Here is a 17513-nt window from a genome sequence, read left to right as displayed (position 1 = left end):
TATATCGAGTCACTTCTTGATCTATCTAAATTTTAACATCATGTCAAATCCTCCGGACTAAACTGGATTTTAACTTAATGTTAAATCAATTAAGTCTTATATACTTAATATAAAGATTAAATTATAACATATCTAACTTTAATTCACATGTCCTTCGTCAAAATTTAGATTTAACTATTGATATTAATTATACCAACATAAACTCTCTACCGTGGGTAGTAATTTTTATTTATTTTTTTAGTTTTTTTAACTTGGGTTTATTCGTTTAGTATTTTTAACTTTAAAATTTAGGAGTTAAGGTAACGTATGAAGTCTAAAAAAGTTTTTAAATATATATATATATATATATATATATATATATATAGAGAAACTTGTTAGATTACGAACCTTATTTTATGGAAAGTTCATGTCATTTTTTTTTATTGAAAACTTTTTCTTTTTTCTCATTTTCCTTCATTCTCGTCGAATCGAAGCTCATCGTGCCTCCTCGCGCCAGCCACCATCGTGCCCCGCCGATGATCGGCCTGTCCACCGCCGTCGGCCTCCGGCCGCTTGGACCCACCCACACTATAGCCCAGGGGGTGAACCTGTTGGGGATTGCGGTATGGATTCCGGCTGCTGCCGCCTGCCCACTGCCGAGCTGAGAGGAAGTCTCGACGGCGAGGGGATATAGTCGCATCGGATTCCAGCCACGATCGCGCCGGAATCCGGCCGCGATCTCGCCGGAATCTGGCTCGTTCGCGTCCAGTCACGATAGCGTCCGGAATTCGACCGTGATCGCCCCAGATTCCGCGATCGCACCAGATTCCGACGAGATCACGATCGGATTTCGGCGCGATCGCGTCTGCGGGGTGGTCGGGCCAGCAACGGGGGCGGCTGGTCGGCGGTGGGGTGCGAGGAGGCGCGGCGAGCTTCGGTTCGACGAGAATGAAGGAAAATCAAAGAAAGAGAAAAAGTTTTCATTAAAAAAAATACGTGGAATTTAGTCCGCAGCAATCCTTAAAACAGGGTTCGTTATATATATATATATATATATATATATATATATATATATATATATATATATTTTGAGTTTATTGTTTTTCGACGACATCCACCATGTGAAATCCACATGGAGCAAGATGAGCTGAAACAGAGCGCATGATTCATGTTGAAGGTAAGTGTTTGATTGAATTGAAATGACAGGAGCGCTATAAGATTCCGGCCCTAGGCAGTGACAGCTGGCAACAGTCCGCAGTCCCCACGCTGACATCACAATGACAATCTCCCAAGTAATTGGATGTCGAATATACAAATCTAGCCCCAAACTATGAGAATTTTTAAATTTAGATCCTGTTGCCCAAAATATTTATTCTGATCTCCCTGTTAAAGGTGCAAACCAACCCAAAATATTTAAAATTATATAAAAATAATTAGTGTTCGGTTTAAATACGGTTTGTGAACAATTAAATAAAATATATGTGCTTAAATTCAGTTTGAAAAAATTTTCAAGCATTTTTTAAATTAAGATCAAATTTAATAATTTTAAATATAAATTATTTTTTTTTAAATCAGTTCGAAAAACGTGTGAATATGATCAATTTATTTGTACCCCTACTCTAACGTCCAAACATATAAGTTGCTCTTAGTGGTGAGGATGACCTTGGATTCTTTATATATGTTTTTAGAAATTTATTTTTTTATATAAAAGTATTTTTATAAGTATTATTTTAAAATTCTGTAAAAATTATATTCCATAATAAATAATGAACGTGCAACTGGGTGGAACCACACGAACAAATAAACAAACTTTCCAATAATATTTGTTTCTATTATGTGTAAATAAAAGGTCCAATTATGATGCAGATACATATCAAATAAATTAAATTAAATTCTGTCAGAAATTTTCTTCATATTTCCTCATCGATTAAACGGTCATGATATTCTCGTAATGTAAATTACATCCTTAAAATATGATATAATCCGTCTGATCGATGAGAGAACATGAAGATACGAAAATCTTAGAACAGAGAATCTAATCTCCAAACAAATGAAGAAAAAAAAATATAAAAAAAACTTATTTAATAATAATAAAATAAAATAAATTTTATTTAAATATAGATGATATAACTTCAACTCTACTTATAAGATTATTGTATAAATAAAAAGATTCACCATATTGTTTTTTAAAATTTGATTATGTTTTACCAATTTTTATTTAAGATTATTATAACTAGTAAGGAAGGTGCATCATGTGAATGTTGACTTGTGGTATGATTAGAAAACTTTTAATTCAAATCTGCAAAGTGGTTATTCCATTTATAACATTTTTTTCATAATTTTAAGAATTTCAAATGTAAAATCATAACTACCAAATTAAGAAATAAATAATTTTCGTAGTAACTTTAAATTGTTCAAATTAATAGAAAAAACACAGACAATAAACCTTTGATAATGATCAAAATAGCAATATTGAAAAAAAAAAACTATTTCAATCATTTCCACGCATTCTTGAGTGATATGTCGATCCCGATATAAACAGAGAACCAGTCATAAAACGGAGCGCACGTTCTTTTGTAGCGTCGGAGTGTCCTACCCGACACGAACTGACAATGAGCTGTTGACCCGTGAACAAAACGACAATTACATTATTTTCGCCCTATACCGGCTCGTCACGCCTCGGCCCGTTCCTCCGATACGAGACTTCGACACGTAAGTGCCTACCGCTACAAGCTACGCTAGTTTTGGAAAAACTGTTATATGCTTTTTTTTATAATTTATCCATCATCATCACCGTCATTATTTTATACCATCGTGATCCTAGTCGTCCCTTTTACTGTAGTCATTTATTACATTGAACGGAACGTCCGAGATAAATATAATCAGCAGCTGCTACAGTAAACCCTACTTATCATATTTCAACGAATAAAAGAATATATCACAATCATTTTATATAACGGTTCGCATGAGACTACCCCAGTTATTGCAAACCGGGCTGGAACTGCTGGAATAACTCCTATGCTAGGGGCAGCACGCACGCGCCCACATTCGCACCTCGAATGTAAGTGGTTTGGTTTTCGCTTTGAGCTCCACGTATTTTGAGGTGGTAAGAGTTTTGGTGAGGCACGGTGCTTTCATGTTGAACGAGCCCATTCGAAAATCCCAGTTTTCTGCGAGCGGCGCATAAATCCGATCTATTCCTCGCCCTCAGCCTCCAAATCTCAATCCGTTTCCGAAGGGAGAAGCGCCGCTGCTGCCGGATTGCTTTTTCTCGTCTGGTCGCTCGAAGGTGTGCGATGGATTCGTCTTGTTGTTTGTGTGGTTCGAATTTGTATTCGATTCATGAATGGCCGATGTTTTAGAAATGATTGTTTGTTTTCTTGGTTCTATGCCTTTGATTGTGGTCATTATCGGAAGGGGGAAAGCATGTCTGTTTGGTTTTTTTGTTGGTCAATCTATGCCTTTTGCGTATTTCGTTCATCGAATTGCGATTTTTCTTTGTTTGCCGGCTTGGAAGGTCGAAAAATTGTTCTCCGTCGTAATGATTTCGTTTCTTGGTATGATCAGAGTAAGTCATTTTTCTTTGTTACAAATATAAGAATGCTGTATTTTGGGCAATAGGAGTTCTCTCATTCGCCCTAAAGATTTTTCGGGTTCATTTATAAGGTGATTCATAACTTAAAACAGTGTCGTTGTTCTGAGTGCTCCAGTTTGTCTACTAAATTTATCTCGATATGATCGTTTCCAAAGTAAAAGGATTTTTGGTTTGGTTGAGATATCATTGCGGCGAGACCCAATTTATGTTTTAGATATGTAAACTGAAGCAGTTGGAAGTGGGAACCCTCAAATCTGTCTTTTTGTTCCTTGTTCTCTGCTGTGTTAGTAAGATTAGTGTAAGAAATTATAAGTTTGATACACAAGAAAATAGTTGTTCATTCTTTGAAAGTTAATCATCAGGTAGATTTTATGTATAAAGTTTGTTTGTTTGTCCAAAGTTGAGTGCATACTGTTGTTTTTCAATAAGAAATAGAAATTATAAGATTTCAATTGCTAATATGTGTGAGTAGATGTAGGAAAACAATGAAGATCCTACCTTAATACCAGTTATACAATACTTGTTCCTTTGATTCCTTGATCCTGTAAATAGTCAAGATCTTCGCCAAGGTTCCAATCATATGAGACAACTTTGGAGAACTGACCTTTAATCCAACCTTTGTTGATCCTATAAGAAGCTAAAATATCTTGCATGTACGTTTTTTTTTGGGGTCATCAAAGTCTTTTCTTATTTTGCTATCGTTATCACCAATCTTTTGTAAAGAATCAATAGTCTCTATTGAACGTAGTTATCTTACAATCCATCCCTAATTGGCTTTTGCTATGTCACCAAAAACTCAATTTCCCAAGAATTCATTATAATTTATTGGTAGTAAATTCTCCTTGTTGTTTACCCTGGGTGCTAGTTAGATTTCAGCAATCCTGCTGTACGAAATCTATGGATGAGTATTCTCATGGGGATCTTGATAGCCACATGATTTCTTCTCTTCTCTTGTTTCTTGATGTGTGCCATATTTATCCTCTTGGAAACTCAATAAACTGTTACATATCATTCTAAAAGAAAAAGAGTTTCAGCTGAGAAACTTTTCTCCAGGCTATCAAAGTATTGGGCAAAAGATACAGGAATAACTAATATATTAGTTCCCTTTCCTGATGTTCACAATTAAGATTTTTTTTTTCCTCAAAGATTTGAAGGTGCCAAGTAATTTGATGGGTAGCTTTGACTCATACCATTTAATATATCCGTACCCCATGCACCTGTTTATTATTGGAGATCACTATAGTGTTGGTCTTGAAGACTCTGATAAGATTTGGATTCTTTTGAAGTTGATAATCTTAGTGTTTTGTTGTTTCTCCTGTTCTTTTCATTCTCTATGACTATTTAAGTGATTTTACTTGATATTATATTCTTGGACCTCTTTATGGTATTAAAGTTATAATCATAGTTGAAATTCTAAAATTACTTTAAATCAACTTGAAAACACAATCCTTCTGAACGTTTGGTTCATAGAGTCTGTATTTTGAGCAATATATGCTCATATGTGGAGGTATATGCATTGCAATGCCAATTTTTGAATATGTATCAAGAAATCATAATTTTTTTTAGATATAGGATATCAAGGATCTCTAATTCTATATTAATGTTAATTCTGTTTCACTTATATGCCACTAGATTTACTCTGTATAGTGCAACTTTTTCTGTTGCTCCAGTATGTTTTACTTATTTTGACTTCTGATGTTTCAGCACCAAATATCCAATTTACTCTGACATGATGTGTTCTGAAAATTTACATTTTCTCTATTTGTTATTAAAGATTGGAGTAAACTTTTGCTTGAATAGTTTGTTTTCACGTCATCTTACTGCTATTACTGTGTGTTTCATTGGCTGCCCCTTCTGATCTAAACTCATGCTATGTGCCATACTCAATAATTGTAAGTTTTTTATGAAGTCCTTGTAGAAAGTTCATGTGTGAAAACTAATATGCTAATAGAACAGCGAGAGAATAAATGACAATTTTGTTTCAGCATTGCAGATGGAGGAACAGCATTCTCATGGGCCTCATATTATTGAAGTAGACATGGATGTACCTCCTGGGGTTTCTGGCTTTGGTGGAAACAAGATTTGTGAAGGTGTTTCTTGTGATTTAAACAGCTCAAAAGATGCCAATGAAAGAACTGCAGCTATCAGGAAGCTTATAATCGCCATCATCCTTTGCATTGTATTTATGAGTGTAGAGGTGGTTGGAGGAATTGCAGCAAACAGTCTTGCTATCTTAACTGACGCCGCTCATCTTCTCTCAGATGTTGCTGCTTTTGCTATCTCATTATTCTCTATATGGGCATCTGGCTGGGAGGCAACACCACAACAGTCATACGGGTTTTTTCGCTTAGAGATCCTCGGGGCTCTGGTCTCCATTCAGATGATATGGCTTCTTGCTGGCATACTGGTTTTTGAAGCTATTTCTAGAATTATATACGACAACGGTGAGGTCCAAGGCAAATTGATGTTTGCTGTTGCAGCATTTGGCTTGCTGGTCAACATTTTGATGGCTGTGATGCTCGGCCATGAGCATGGACATGGTGGCCACAGCCATGCCCACGGCGAACATCATCACGGACATGAGGAGGCTGATCACGATCACTCTCAGCACGGTGACCATCATGCTAAGCATGATCATGGCCATGGCATTACTGTCACCTCCCACCATCACCACACCAGCAAGGGGAAGCTGAAGGACGAGCAGGTTCCGCTATTGAAGCATTATGAACATTCTTCTGAGGAGAAATCTAGCACAAGGAAGAAGCAACGCAACATCAATGTCCACAGCGCTTATCTACATGTTCTTGGAGATTCCATTCAGAGCATTGGAGTCATGATCGGAGGCGGCATCATTTGGTACAAACCCGAGTGGAAGATCATTGATCTGATATGCACTCTGATCTTTTCTGTCGTCGTGCTGTTGACCACAATCAAGATGCTGAGGAACATACTGGAGGTTCTCATGGAGAGCACTCCACGAGAGATAGATGCAACCAAATTGGAGAAAGGGCTCTGCGAGTTGAATGGTGTTATAGCCATCCATGAACTCCACATATGGGCCATCACCGTCGGCAAGATTCTCCTGGCATGCCATGTTACCATCACTCGAGACTCTAATGCTGATGCTGTGCTCGATCAGGTTATAGGATACATCAGGAGGGAGTATAACATCAGCCATGTGACCATCCAGATAGAGAGACAGACAGTAGGTACCTCCAATGAATAGTTCTTTCTCAGATTCCATTCAACTATTCCATCTCGCTTATCAGCTTGTCGATTGTGCTTTTCATTTGACGTCCCATTACTTAAGAAAGATGGTTGTGTGCAACATTGTAGTGTTAGGAAAGAGGTGCCTTGTGATTCTTGTATCTGATACTCTTGGATTATGTAGGTTATGGTAAGCCTGAGCCTAAGTCTCATTTGGTGTTGTGAATGTTTCCTTGGTATCCTATCTCTATCTCTATCTCAATTATAGAAAATAAAAATGATTTTACTATTGTAATTACAATTAACTAATTAGTTAATTGATCATTTGGTCCACCATCACTTAATCTCGTGAACCATTGGTCGACAAACTAATTAAGCAATGTAGTTAATGATTTAATGCCTTGATCAAATCATGATGGATCAATCATATAATTGAAAAAAGACAATTACAGATCATTTTCAAAAAATAAATTCAAAGATTCTTTTAGATTTTAAAATCATCAAATAAAAGCATGCAACACGTGTGATCTGTGGTAGGTTGAATGACAGTCGGAATCAAAAATATTGTCACGTTTATCTCACGTTTTGTCTAGTTAAATCATGGCCACGTTTAGATAGATTAATTATAATTCCCGATTTTAATTATAATTTGAGAGAACGATACAAAATATTATAATTAATCACGATCACAATCTGATCGTAATGGTAAATGGTCCACCTTCTAATTCATTATGTTTTTTTATTATGTTTTTTTATGAGAAGATTTGGGCTCCTCCCATCACCATTATCACCTTCTCCCGAATTAATTTAATGTAAAAAAAATCGAAAAAATCAAATCGATTTCAGAAAAAATCCATATAAATAACGCAACAGATCGTCGTTGTGTTTCCAATCCATTTCTTGCTTCGTTTTTTATTCTAATTTTCCGAAAATACGTATTCATAATTAAATCTCTCAGCGGAAAATACATGGATTGTCTCGCAGAATGACCCGAACCGGTCGTCCCGGTTGAGTCCTTGGCTCACTTGCAAACCATCCCTGACCGCTACGTCAAGCCACCGGAAGAGCGCTCCAACTGCATCGCCAGCGCCGGCGATGACGCAGCGGACGCCATTCCAGTCGTGGACCTTGCCGCGCTGACCGAGGAGCGCGTCGACGCTGCCGTAGCGGAGGCCGTCTCGGCGGCGTGCAGGGGGTGGGGCTTCTTCCAGGCGGTGAACCACGGGGTGGCGCCGGAGCTGGTGCGGCGGTTCGCGGCCGCGTGGAGAGGCTTCTTCTGCCTTCCGGTCGAGGTTAAGCAGCGCTACGCTAACTCCCCGGCCACCTACGAGGGCTACGGCAGCCGGCTCGGTGTTGACCGAGAGGCGGTGCTCGATTGGAGCGACTATTACTTCCTCCACCTCCTCCCTCGCCGGCTCAAGGACCACCGCAAGTGGCCGCAACTCACACTGGAGTTATGGTTAAGAAAATTCACTTTGCCCCTTGAATTTCTGAAAATTTTAAAATTTTCCCCTTGAAAGTGATTAAGGAAGTATCATTTCACCCTTAAAAAATTACCTTTTATAATTTATATTTTTTATTTATTTTATGGTTCGTTCATGGGCTGAAACAGCGAGGTGACGGAGGAGTACGGAGCGGAGGTGCGCCTGCTGTGCCGGAGGCTGATGAGGGCGCTGTCGGCTGGGCTTGGACTGCAAGAGGGCTGCCTTGCAGCGGCGTTCGGCGGAGAGGAGGATGAAGAGGGAGCATGCATGCGCATCAACTTCTACCCCAAGTGCCCGCAGCCGGAGCTGGCCCTCGGCTTGTCGCTGCACTCCGATCCCGGCGGCCTCACGGTGCTCTTCCCCGACCACCATGCCAAGGGACTTCAAGTCCGCCGCCCCGGAGACGGCACCTGGGTCACCGTCCGCCCGCTCCCCGACGCCTTCGTCGTCAACGTCGCCGACCAGATCCAAGTAATTAATCAAAATCAGCGATGAAATTATAACTAAATTGCACTACGATTAATGATGGATCGACTTTAATTACGATGCAGATATTGAGCAATGCGCGATACAAGAGTGTGGAGCACAGGGTGGCGGTGAACGCCGAGAAAGAGCGCATGTCGGCAGCCTACTTCTACAACCCCAGGAGCGACGTGGCCGTCGAGCCGCTGCCGGAGGTCGTGGAGGCCAGTGGCGGGGCGGCGCTCTATCGGCCGATGACCTTCGATGAGTACCGGCTGTACATTCGGCAGAAGGGGCCACAGGGCAAGTCCCAACTAAGTGAACTCTATCAAGACTAAGTTCATATTAATTACAGCAACAGACTAAGTTCATATTAATTCAGCAATTGACCTAGGGCAGTGAAAATTTTAAAAGACCTACCTTATTTTCTAATTTTCCAAATAATATAATTTTAAAAGATCTACCTTATTTTCAACCTGGATGCCTTATTGCGCCATCATATTTCTGGGATGATGTTGCTTTTCAAGAACAATATCACTATGATTTTCACTATAAAAATTACCAGACTAACTATTAAGTTTCCAATTTCATTATATCGGTCACTACCTCATTTAGTGATGAAATTTAATTTACATCACTAATTAGCAATTGATATTAAATTTTATCACTAAATTTTAGCAACGAAAATAAGTTTCTGTCGTTAAAGTTTAGCAATGAAAATTATTTTTTCTGTCGCTAAGTTATGAATGAATTTAGTCACATTTATTAATTTTTCATTAAATTATTGTAATTTAGTGATAAAAATTAAATTTCATTTGTTAATTAGTAACGAAAATTTAATTTTGATCGCTAATTTATGTTAAAAATGGAACAAAATCTCTTCCTTTTGAAAAATTTCATGAGGTTTACATTCAATACAATACATAATTCACATTTACATTCAAATTCATTCAACACAGTACATTTAACAAATCAAATTTAAATATCCATTATATTCAACGTTTACAGAGAATATCAACAAACAAACCATACATCCACTCCACTCAATTATCAACAAACCAACAACATTCAACATTCACAAATTAAAACAACATTTATCATATAAAATATCAAATCATACGCATAGTTCATATTTAACTAAAATCCTTTACATCCACTCTATTGGTGCAATATTCCCTGAGTTAGATTGTTCAGGTTGATTAAGTTTGAATTAACACAAGCTTGAGTCTTGATGTTTAGATTTCGATGTTTGACAATACATGAAGATTGTAGATATAATCGTCCGATTGAGGAGATTGTTGATATAATCCCATCTGATTAAGGGATGACCAATTTGATGTGAAGAACAGTCAAGTAGGTCAAGGTTGACCGGATACTTGACTAGGAAAGTCCTAACTAGATGTTAGGCAAGTAAAAGACCTAGTGAGTGAAGTTAGGCAGGTGAAAGTCCCGGTGAGTGAAGTCGGGCAGAAGGAAAATCCTTATGAGTGAAGCCAGGTGAAAATCCTAGTGAGTGAAGCTAGGTGAAAGTCCTAATGAGTGAAGGTAGGTAGATGGAAAGACCTGGTGAGTGAAGCCAGACACATGGAAATCCAAGTGGGTCAAGGTTGACCGGACACTTGGTGTTGGGAAGCCCAAGTAGGTTAAAGGATTGACCGGATACTTGACATAAGGAAATCCAGATGGGTCAAGGGTGACCAGACATCTGGTGGAAGTCCAAGTGGGTCATGAAGGACCGGACACTTGGCACGAGACGGTAAGTCCAAGTGGGTCAAGGTTGACCGAACACTTGGCACGAGAAGAAAAGTCCAAGTAGGTCAAAGGGTTGATCGAACACTTGGCGAAGAAGTCTCGACAGGTCAAGGTTAATCAGATGTTATGCATGAGGAGTTCCAACAAGTTACGGTTGACCAGATGTTAGAATTTGGGACTCTAAACTTAAGTTAAGCAAGTCAAAGGGAAGTTAATCGATCAACCGATCGATTGAACTGTGGTTCAATCGATCAGCCGATCGGTTGAAGGTGTGCTGCGAAGAAGGCTGGCCCAATCGATCGACCGATTGATTGGGAAGTGAAATTCCGAGTAAAGAATGCTCCCCAATTGATCAGCCTATCAATTGGGCTCCCCAATCGATCAACCGATCGATTGGGCTCCCCAATTGATTGGCTAATCGATTGGGGGCTGATTTTTTTGCGCGATCGTGAGAAAGCCAGAATCGATCGGTCGATCGATTCAGGTACTCTCCAGAGAGCATAGAAAAGGGTTGAATCGATCTGCCGATCGATTTAGCCTCCCCAATCACTCAGCCGATCGATTGGGAGACGACCGTTGCGTAGGATAAAGCTTTGGCGAGTGTCTTCCTTCGGAGTTCTTCCTCTCTCCACTTCTTACAATCACTCTCAGCTATTCACGTCAGTTCTTGAAGTCTTCTTGGAGCAAAGTGTTACTTCACTTTCAAGATCAGGACGCGTTCCACACAAGAAGTATAAGCTAGGGTTTGAGTTTCATGTTGTAAATCTTGTAAGATTTCACTTGTATTTGCTTCCTTTTTCTATCTTCTTGTATTGAGAGTTTGTACAAGGCTTCTCGGTCTTCGGTAGTTACTGAGAAGGAGTGTTTTATTAGTAGATGAGTGAGTAAAGATCGGATCCTTGGATTAGTCACCTCTTCTTGAGGTGGATACCAAGTAAATCCTAGCGTCAGCATTGTGAGTGTGTTTTGTGTGTATTTCCACTACATATCATCATCATCAAAGCAAGTAATGAGCACACGACGAGCTATTCACCCCCCCTTCTAGCTACAAATCGACCCTAACAAGCGGTATCAAAGCAAGGTCCCTCTTCACCAGAATCATTGTCGGAAGGGGCAATAAGCTAGAGGGAGAAGAAGTTGAAGCAAATTTCAATAAGTCGAAGAATTTATCAAAGGCTCAACTTCAAGATGGAATTCTAAGATGGACTTGGATTCGACACAAGGGTGCCTCCACCATTCGTATCCACAAGCTTCGATTCTTGGAAATCAAGAATTGAAAATTTCCTTATGATGGAGATAGAGCAATGATTTGCTCTATTGGAAGACTTCTAAGCTCCAAAGAATTCAAAAGACAAGATCCTCGAGAAGAGCAAATGGAGTCAAGAGCAAACCCAAAGGTGCGAGGCGAATGACAAGGTAACCAAATTATTGGTTAGTTAATTACCAAGCATAATTCTATGCAAAATAGGAAAATTTGAAGATGTCAAGGAGCTATGAAGAAAATTGGCTAAAATTCATGAAGAACCCTCCACTGCACTAATACAAGAGAAATCCAAAGCGGGCAATTCATTGGAAAAAGAGGAAGAAGAAGAGGACTCGGAAGTTGAGAGATGCTCAACATCCAAAGAAGAAGCCCAAGAAGCTTCATCTTTAAGGGAGTGCAATGAGAAGGGTAAAGAGGGAGCATACTCTTTGTTCCATGTACAAGATGAAGAAGTCTCCACCTCTAGGATTGAGGGAGAGCGGCATTCGGTGACTCCGGACCAAGAAGATGGAGAAGCTTCTACTTCCGGGTCAAGTGAAGAAGAAGATGGGGCATCCTCCAAAAAACAAGAGACATCAAATGGAGGATCAAGTGCCATCCCTACATGTGAAGGTATAAGTGTTTCAATTAATAATAAAAATGATATCATTTACTTTGAGTGTAGAGAACATAGACACTATAAGAGCAAGTGCCCTAAATTAGCCAAGAAGAAGGACCAAACAACACCAAAGGGCAAGGAGAAGCCCAAGAAAGTTGCTCCCATGATAAAGAAGAATAAGGAACACATTGTGTGTAGACCCGACCCCGGGCCGGGTCTGGCCCGGACCCGGCCCGGGCCCGTAACCGGGTCAACGGGCCGGTTGCCCGTTGACCCGGTTCGCCGGGTCGAACCGGAACCGGCCCGGCAAGTTGCCGGGCCGGTTCCGGTTCATTGGATGTAAAACCGGCGGGTTGAACCGACGGTTCAGCCGCAAAATTTTTTTTTTTTAAACGGCTTGAACCGCCGGTTAACCGGCGGTTCATAGCCGTTGGAACCGCCGGTTAACCGGCGGTTCGTAGCCGTTGGGAGGGTTTTTTAGGTATTTTTTTTTCAACGGTTAGGATCATTTGACCGTTTTTTGATCAATGGCTATGATTTAGTGTCCGTTACTATCAAAACTCTATAAATAGAGAGCTTATTTCATCATTTTTCACACACATCTTCTCTACTCTTAATCTCATTTTCGTATTCTCTAATCTCTACACGCTTTCGTTTTCAATTACAATGGAAGGAGGCCGCGGAGGTGCATCATCTCGAGCTCGGAAGGGAAAGCAAATAATGAATCCGCGGGAGGAGGACCCCAACATTCAATCCACCGATGATGAGATCGAGCATCTTCCGAATCCGACACCCGACACACAAGGAAGTACCGATGCAATTACTTCTAAGGTTCGGGAACTTCCTCCTCTAAAATCTTCTATTTTTACTAAACATTTTGAGAAGGTCACTCTTCCGTCGGGAGAAATGCGTGCAAAATGTAAGCACTGCAATGCTTCCTACAAATTCCAAGTCGGCTGGCTATGGGTCGTTGAAACGACATGTAGAAACGAAGCACCCGACGGAATATGGACTCGACCGTTCTCAAACACAATTATCAAGATTTTCTTCAACTAGCGGTAGTACCGATTCCGGTTTATTTTTATATTCGGATAATAAATTAAGAGAATCATTAGCTAAATTTGTTTCCGTAGAACATCTTTCTTTTAGTTTTAGATCTAAATGCACATTTGAAGATTTTTGTAAAGAATCTCTTAATCCATGTGCTAAACGTGTTCCTAGGACTACACTTACTCGTACAATTAAAAAATTAGTAAAACAAGGAAAAAAGAATTTAATTGATGAATTTAGTAAATTAGATAATAAAGTTTCTTTATGTTCCGATATTTGGAGTGATCATTGGCAAACACATTCGTATATGGGTGTGACTTGCCATTGGATCGATAACTCTTGAATCTCCAAAAAATTATTAGCTTATAGAGTTTTGATGAATCACATAATGCTCATAATATCGCACAATTATTATGTTTAATTTTAGAAGAATATGGTTTAACTCATAAAATATTTTCAATATCATTAGATAATGCTAGTTCTAATACCGCTTGTATAGATGATCTAAAATTTGTTTGTCAACCTATTATTGGAGGTTTATTTTTCATATTCGTTGTGTATGCCATGTTTTAAATTTATGTGTTCAAGATGGTTTAAAAATTTTAGAAAGTTATATTAAACCAATTAGAATTGCAATTTCTTATTTATGGTCTCATCCATCTATAATGAAACAATGGGGTAGGTTTTGTAAAATTAATGGAATGAGACCTAAAAATTTCACGTGATGTACCAACACGTTGGAATTCAACATACCAATTATTACAAGATTCATTTCAATATAAAGAATTATTATGTTCATTTTTGCACAAAACACTAATGCTAATATATATTTATTTTCACAACAATGGAATATTTGTAGTAGTATTTGTGAAATTTTAAAAGTATTTAATGATGCAACCGAACAACTTTCCTGTGTTTATTATCCCTGCTCAATTAGTTTTAGAAAATTTTTCTAATATAGTATTAGTTTTAAATGAACATATTAATAATGAATCTTTATCTCCTTGCATCTTAGCTATGAAAACTAAATGGGAAAAATATTTTTATTTAATTCCTGAAATTTATTTAATTGCATTTGCTTTAGATCCTAGATTTAAATTAGAAGTTTTACAAGAAATATTAACTTTATATTATGATGCTTTAATTCCAATTAAAGATTCTTCTTCCCCTGATCCAGCTAATATTATATATAATGTTAGAATTTATTTATATGATATTTATAATCAATATTATGCAAAATATGGAACACAAATTAATATTTCTGAAATTCAACAAACTACTAGTAGTAATTTAAAACTTACAAAAGCACAACTCTTATTAAAAGAACGGACAAAACGTCCACGGAGATCCTCAAGTTCCACACAGGAACTTGAGAATTATTTTACGACTTCTTTTGATTTTAATGAAGCAGATAGTGAAAACTTCGATATCTTAAAGTGGTGGTCACAGAAGGCTCAAAGCTTTCCCGTTCTCTCCGTGATCGCAAAAGAAATTTTAGCTTGTCTAGTGTCAACTGTTACTGTGGAGCAGACGTTCAGTGCCGGCGGCAACATATTAGATGAACGACGATCAACTTTGTCTCCCGACTCCTTGGAAGCCCAAGCATTACTGGACGATTGGACCAGAGCGAAGAAAAGAATCCAAGGAATGCAACTTTCAGATGACGAAGTTGAAGATTTTGATACTGAAGGAACAAATACGACAGGAACAGGAAATGGAAGTGAATGAAAATGTAAAAGGATAAAAATGTAAAAGAACTACGTGGGCTTTGATTCCCCTAAAGGGATACGTAGGCAACTTAAATAAGTGCAAGCCCTTTTTTTAATAAATTTTAATTTCTAATTTTTAATGTTTAATGTTTAATTTTTAATTTTTAATTTTTATTAACATATTAATCTTGAACCGTGACGAACCGTGACGAACCGTGAACCGAACCGTGAACCGGCGGTTCTGAACCGTGAACCGTAACCGTCTTGGGCGGTTAAGGTTAAGGGTCGACCTGCCTGGAACCGTCGAACCGGCGGTTCCGAACCGTCGAACCGTCGGTTCCGAACCGTGGTCAGGTCTAATTGTGTGCTTCTCTTGCAATCAAAAGAGACATTATGGGAGCCAATGTCCTAAGGGAAAGAAAGTGGCCAAAGTCAAAGGAGGAAACTCAAGTCAAGGGGGAGCTTCAAAGGGAAAATGTAAGGTATCATTTATTGAACCAACTCCTTTGATTCATGATAAAAAGCATGTTAGTGCTAATTTATATCATTTTAATACTATTTGTCATAAAAATAGGAGGCATGATAGCATTAAAGAAAAATATGTAACTCTTCATGCTAAGTCTACTATACCTAAAGTTAGAAAGATAGATAACATTTTAGGCAAGAACTCTAAGGACTTTAGATATAGGCCTAAAAATAAAAATTCTCATGAAAATCAAGAAAAATCCAAATCTAAGGACTTAAGGTTGGAAAACCAAGCTTTGAGGTTAAGGCTTGATAAATTAGAAAAGACCCTAAAGAAAATGAAAAATATTATTAATGGTCAAAATGAACATAACTTAGGGAGAGTTAGACAAGGACCATCCAATGGTCATAGAGGTTTGGGGTACAAACCTAAGGCTAAGAAGGATGTGACATCTTATCATAGGATTCCATATAGCTATGAAACTAACCCTAGGTCTAAGGGTCAAGTTAAAAATACAAGGGAAGTTATCCCTAGAAGTATTTTTGCCAAGATCAATGTGACTAAGACTTCTAAAAAGTCAAAAAAAATCACTAAGAAGGTCACAAGGGAAGCTATCCCCTAGAGTTGACCTAGAGAAAGTGACCAAGACTTCTAAGAAGCCTAACAAGGTCATTAGAAATGTATCAATGGATGTTATCCCTAGTGAATACCTTGAACATCCAAGGATCACCAATAGATTTTGGGTTCCTAGGAGTATCTTCTCTACCCCTAGATGGGTTAGAGAGTGTCAACTCTAATTGGAAGGGTGGTTAACTCAACCTTGATAAAGTTGACACTTGGAGGCATTTTCAAGGTTTTTTTTTATCTTTGGAAATGAAATGGATTAATTATTTACTCTTTGGAAGAGTAAAATGTGCCAAAAATTTGAGTAATTGGACTTAATTTAAATTGGCACAAATTGAAAAAGTATAAGAAATACAAAGTTAGAATTTTGGTATTTTCTTAGGGAGTTAAAGGCAATTTAGGCCTTAATTTAAAATGATTACTCTTTGAAAGAGTAAAGTTTGCCAAATCTTGAGGAATAATGCTCAATTTAAATTGGCATAAATTAAGAAAAGTAAAAGAAATGTTAAATTGAGAGTTTAACATTTTTTTAGGAAAAATTGGGCAATCTAGGATTTAATTTTAAGTTAGCTAAGGTTTAAGGATACTTAGATAGGTAATCTAGGTATATTTTATTTATGCTAATTTGTCATATGCCATGACATCATATTTTGCATTCATGCTTTATTATGAAAAACACAAAAATACCATGTCATGTCATACATACTTCATGTAGTTATAGCAAATTTTCTTTTGAAAAATTATTCATTTTGATGCATGCCATAAATCATCATGCATTATTTTTAATTCTTTGCAATTAAGGATAATGACATTTACTAACAAGTGTCATCCTAGGTGGATGTTCATAATTCAAAATGCCTAGATAGATATACATAATCCCTACTTTAGGGTAAAACAAAAAACTACATCTCACAAGGACTATAAAGTGACTTATATGTGTTTTAGCACACATTAGATACAAGTGAGATATTAGGATGATGAACAAGACTCAATGTGTTGATTTAGTGCATCTTATTGAGTTTTGAATTCATCAAATCACATAGTTATGTGACTTCCAATCATTGGAAAAGTTAATGTACAAGTCATGTGCATTGAGCCAAAGAACATGGTTGGAAATTGATTTTGAAAAACATTTTAAATATACTTTGGAAAATCTTGGTGAAAATCATCTTTTGATAGTAATCATCATTGAAAAGTTAGACAGAAATTTGAAAGAAACATTGAAGTTTTTGCCAATTTTCAAGTTTGTGTCAATCTTTGAAAATAGGGAGTATTTTCTTAGAAAACTATTTTTCCATGATAGTATATACCCTAAATAATGTC

General features: G+C 37.8%; 2 protein-coding genes and 1 pseudogene across 3 annotated transcripts; all 3 read left to right on the top strand.

The window, feature by feature from the left end:
* The first annotated feature begins 2976 nt into the window (after positions 1 to 2976).
* On the top strand, positions 2977 to 7001 carry LOC122015110 (metal tolerance protein 1-like). Of its 2 annotated transcripts, none has more exons than XM_042571800.1 (2): positions 2977 to 3268; positions 5568 to 7001. In XM_042571800.1, exon 2 carries the CDS (start codon positions 5568 to 5570, stop codon positions 6798 to 6800), a length of 1233 nt encoding a protein of 410 aa, XP_042427734.1. In that variant the 5' UTR covers positions 2977 to 3268; the 3' UTR covers positions 6801 to 7001. The 2 variants fall into 2 exon arrangements, with proteins under 2 accessions (XP_042427734.1, XP_042427733.1); XM_042571799.1 differs by having other exon boundaries at positions 5560 to 7001.
* Positions 7002 to 7749: 748 nt separating this feature from the next.
* Positions 7750 to 8298, top strand: LOC122015111 (annotated as a pseudogene).
* Positions 8299 to 8409: 111 nt separating this feature from the next.
* LOC122015112 (jasmonate-induced oxygenase 2-like) lies at positions 8410 to 9178 on the top strand. The gene is made up of 2 exons (XM_042571802.1): positions 8410 to 8736; positions 8817 to 9178. The coding sequence occupies exons 1-2, from the start codon at positions 8446 to 8448 to the stop codon at positions 9063 to 9065; spliced, it is 540 nt and encodes a 179-aa protein (XP_042427736.1). The 5' UTR covers positions 8410 to 8445; the 3' UTR covers positions 9066 to 9178.
* The last annotated feature ends 8335 nt before the right edge of the window (positions 9179 to 17513 follow it).

The sequence above is a fragment of the Zingiber officinale genome, chromosome 8B (assembly GCF_018446385.1).
Source record: "Zingiber officinale cultivar Zhangliang chromosome 8B, Zo_v1.1, whole genome shotgun sequence".
In the NCBI taxonomy this organism is placed as follows: domain Eukaryota; kingdom Viridiplantae; phylum Streptophyta; class Magnoliopsida; order Zingiberales; family Zingiberaceae; genus Zingiber; species Zingiber officinale.
Note: the sequence above shows the minus strand (reverse complement) of the source record. Positions and strands in the feature narration are given on the sequence as shown.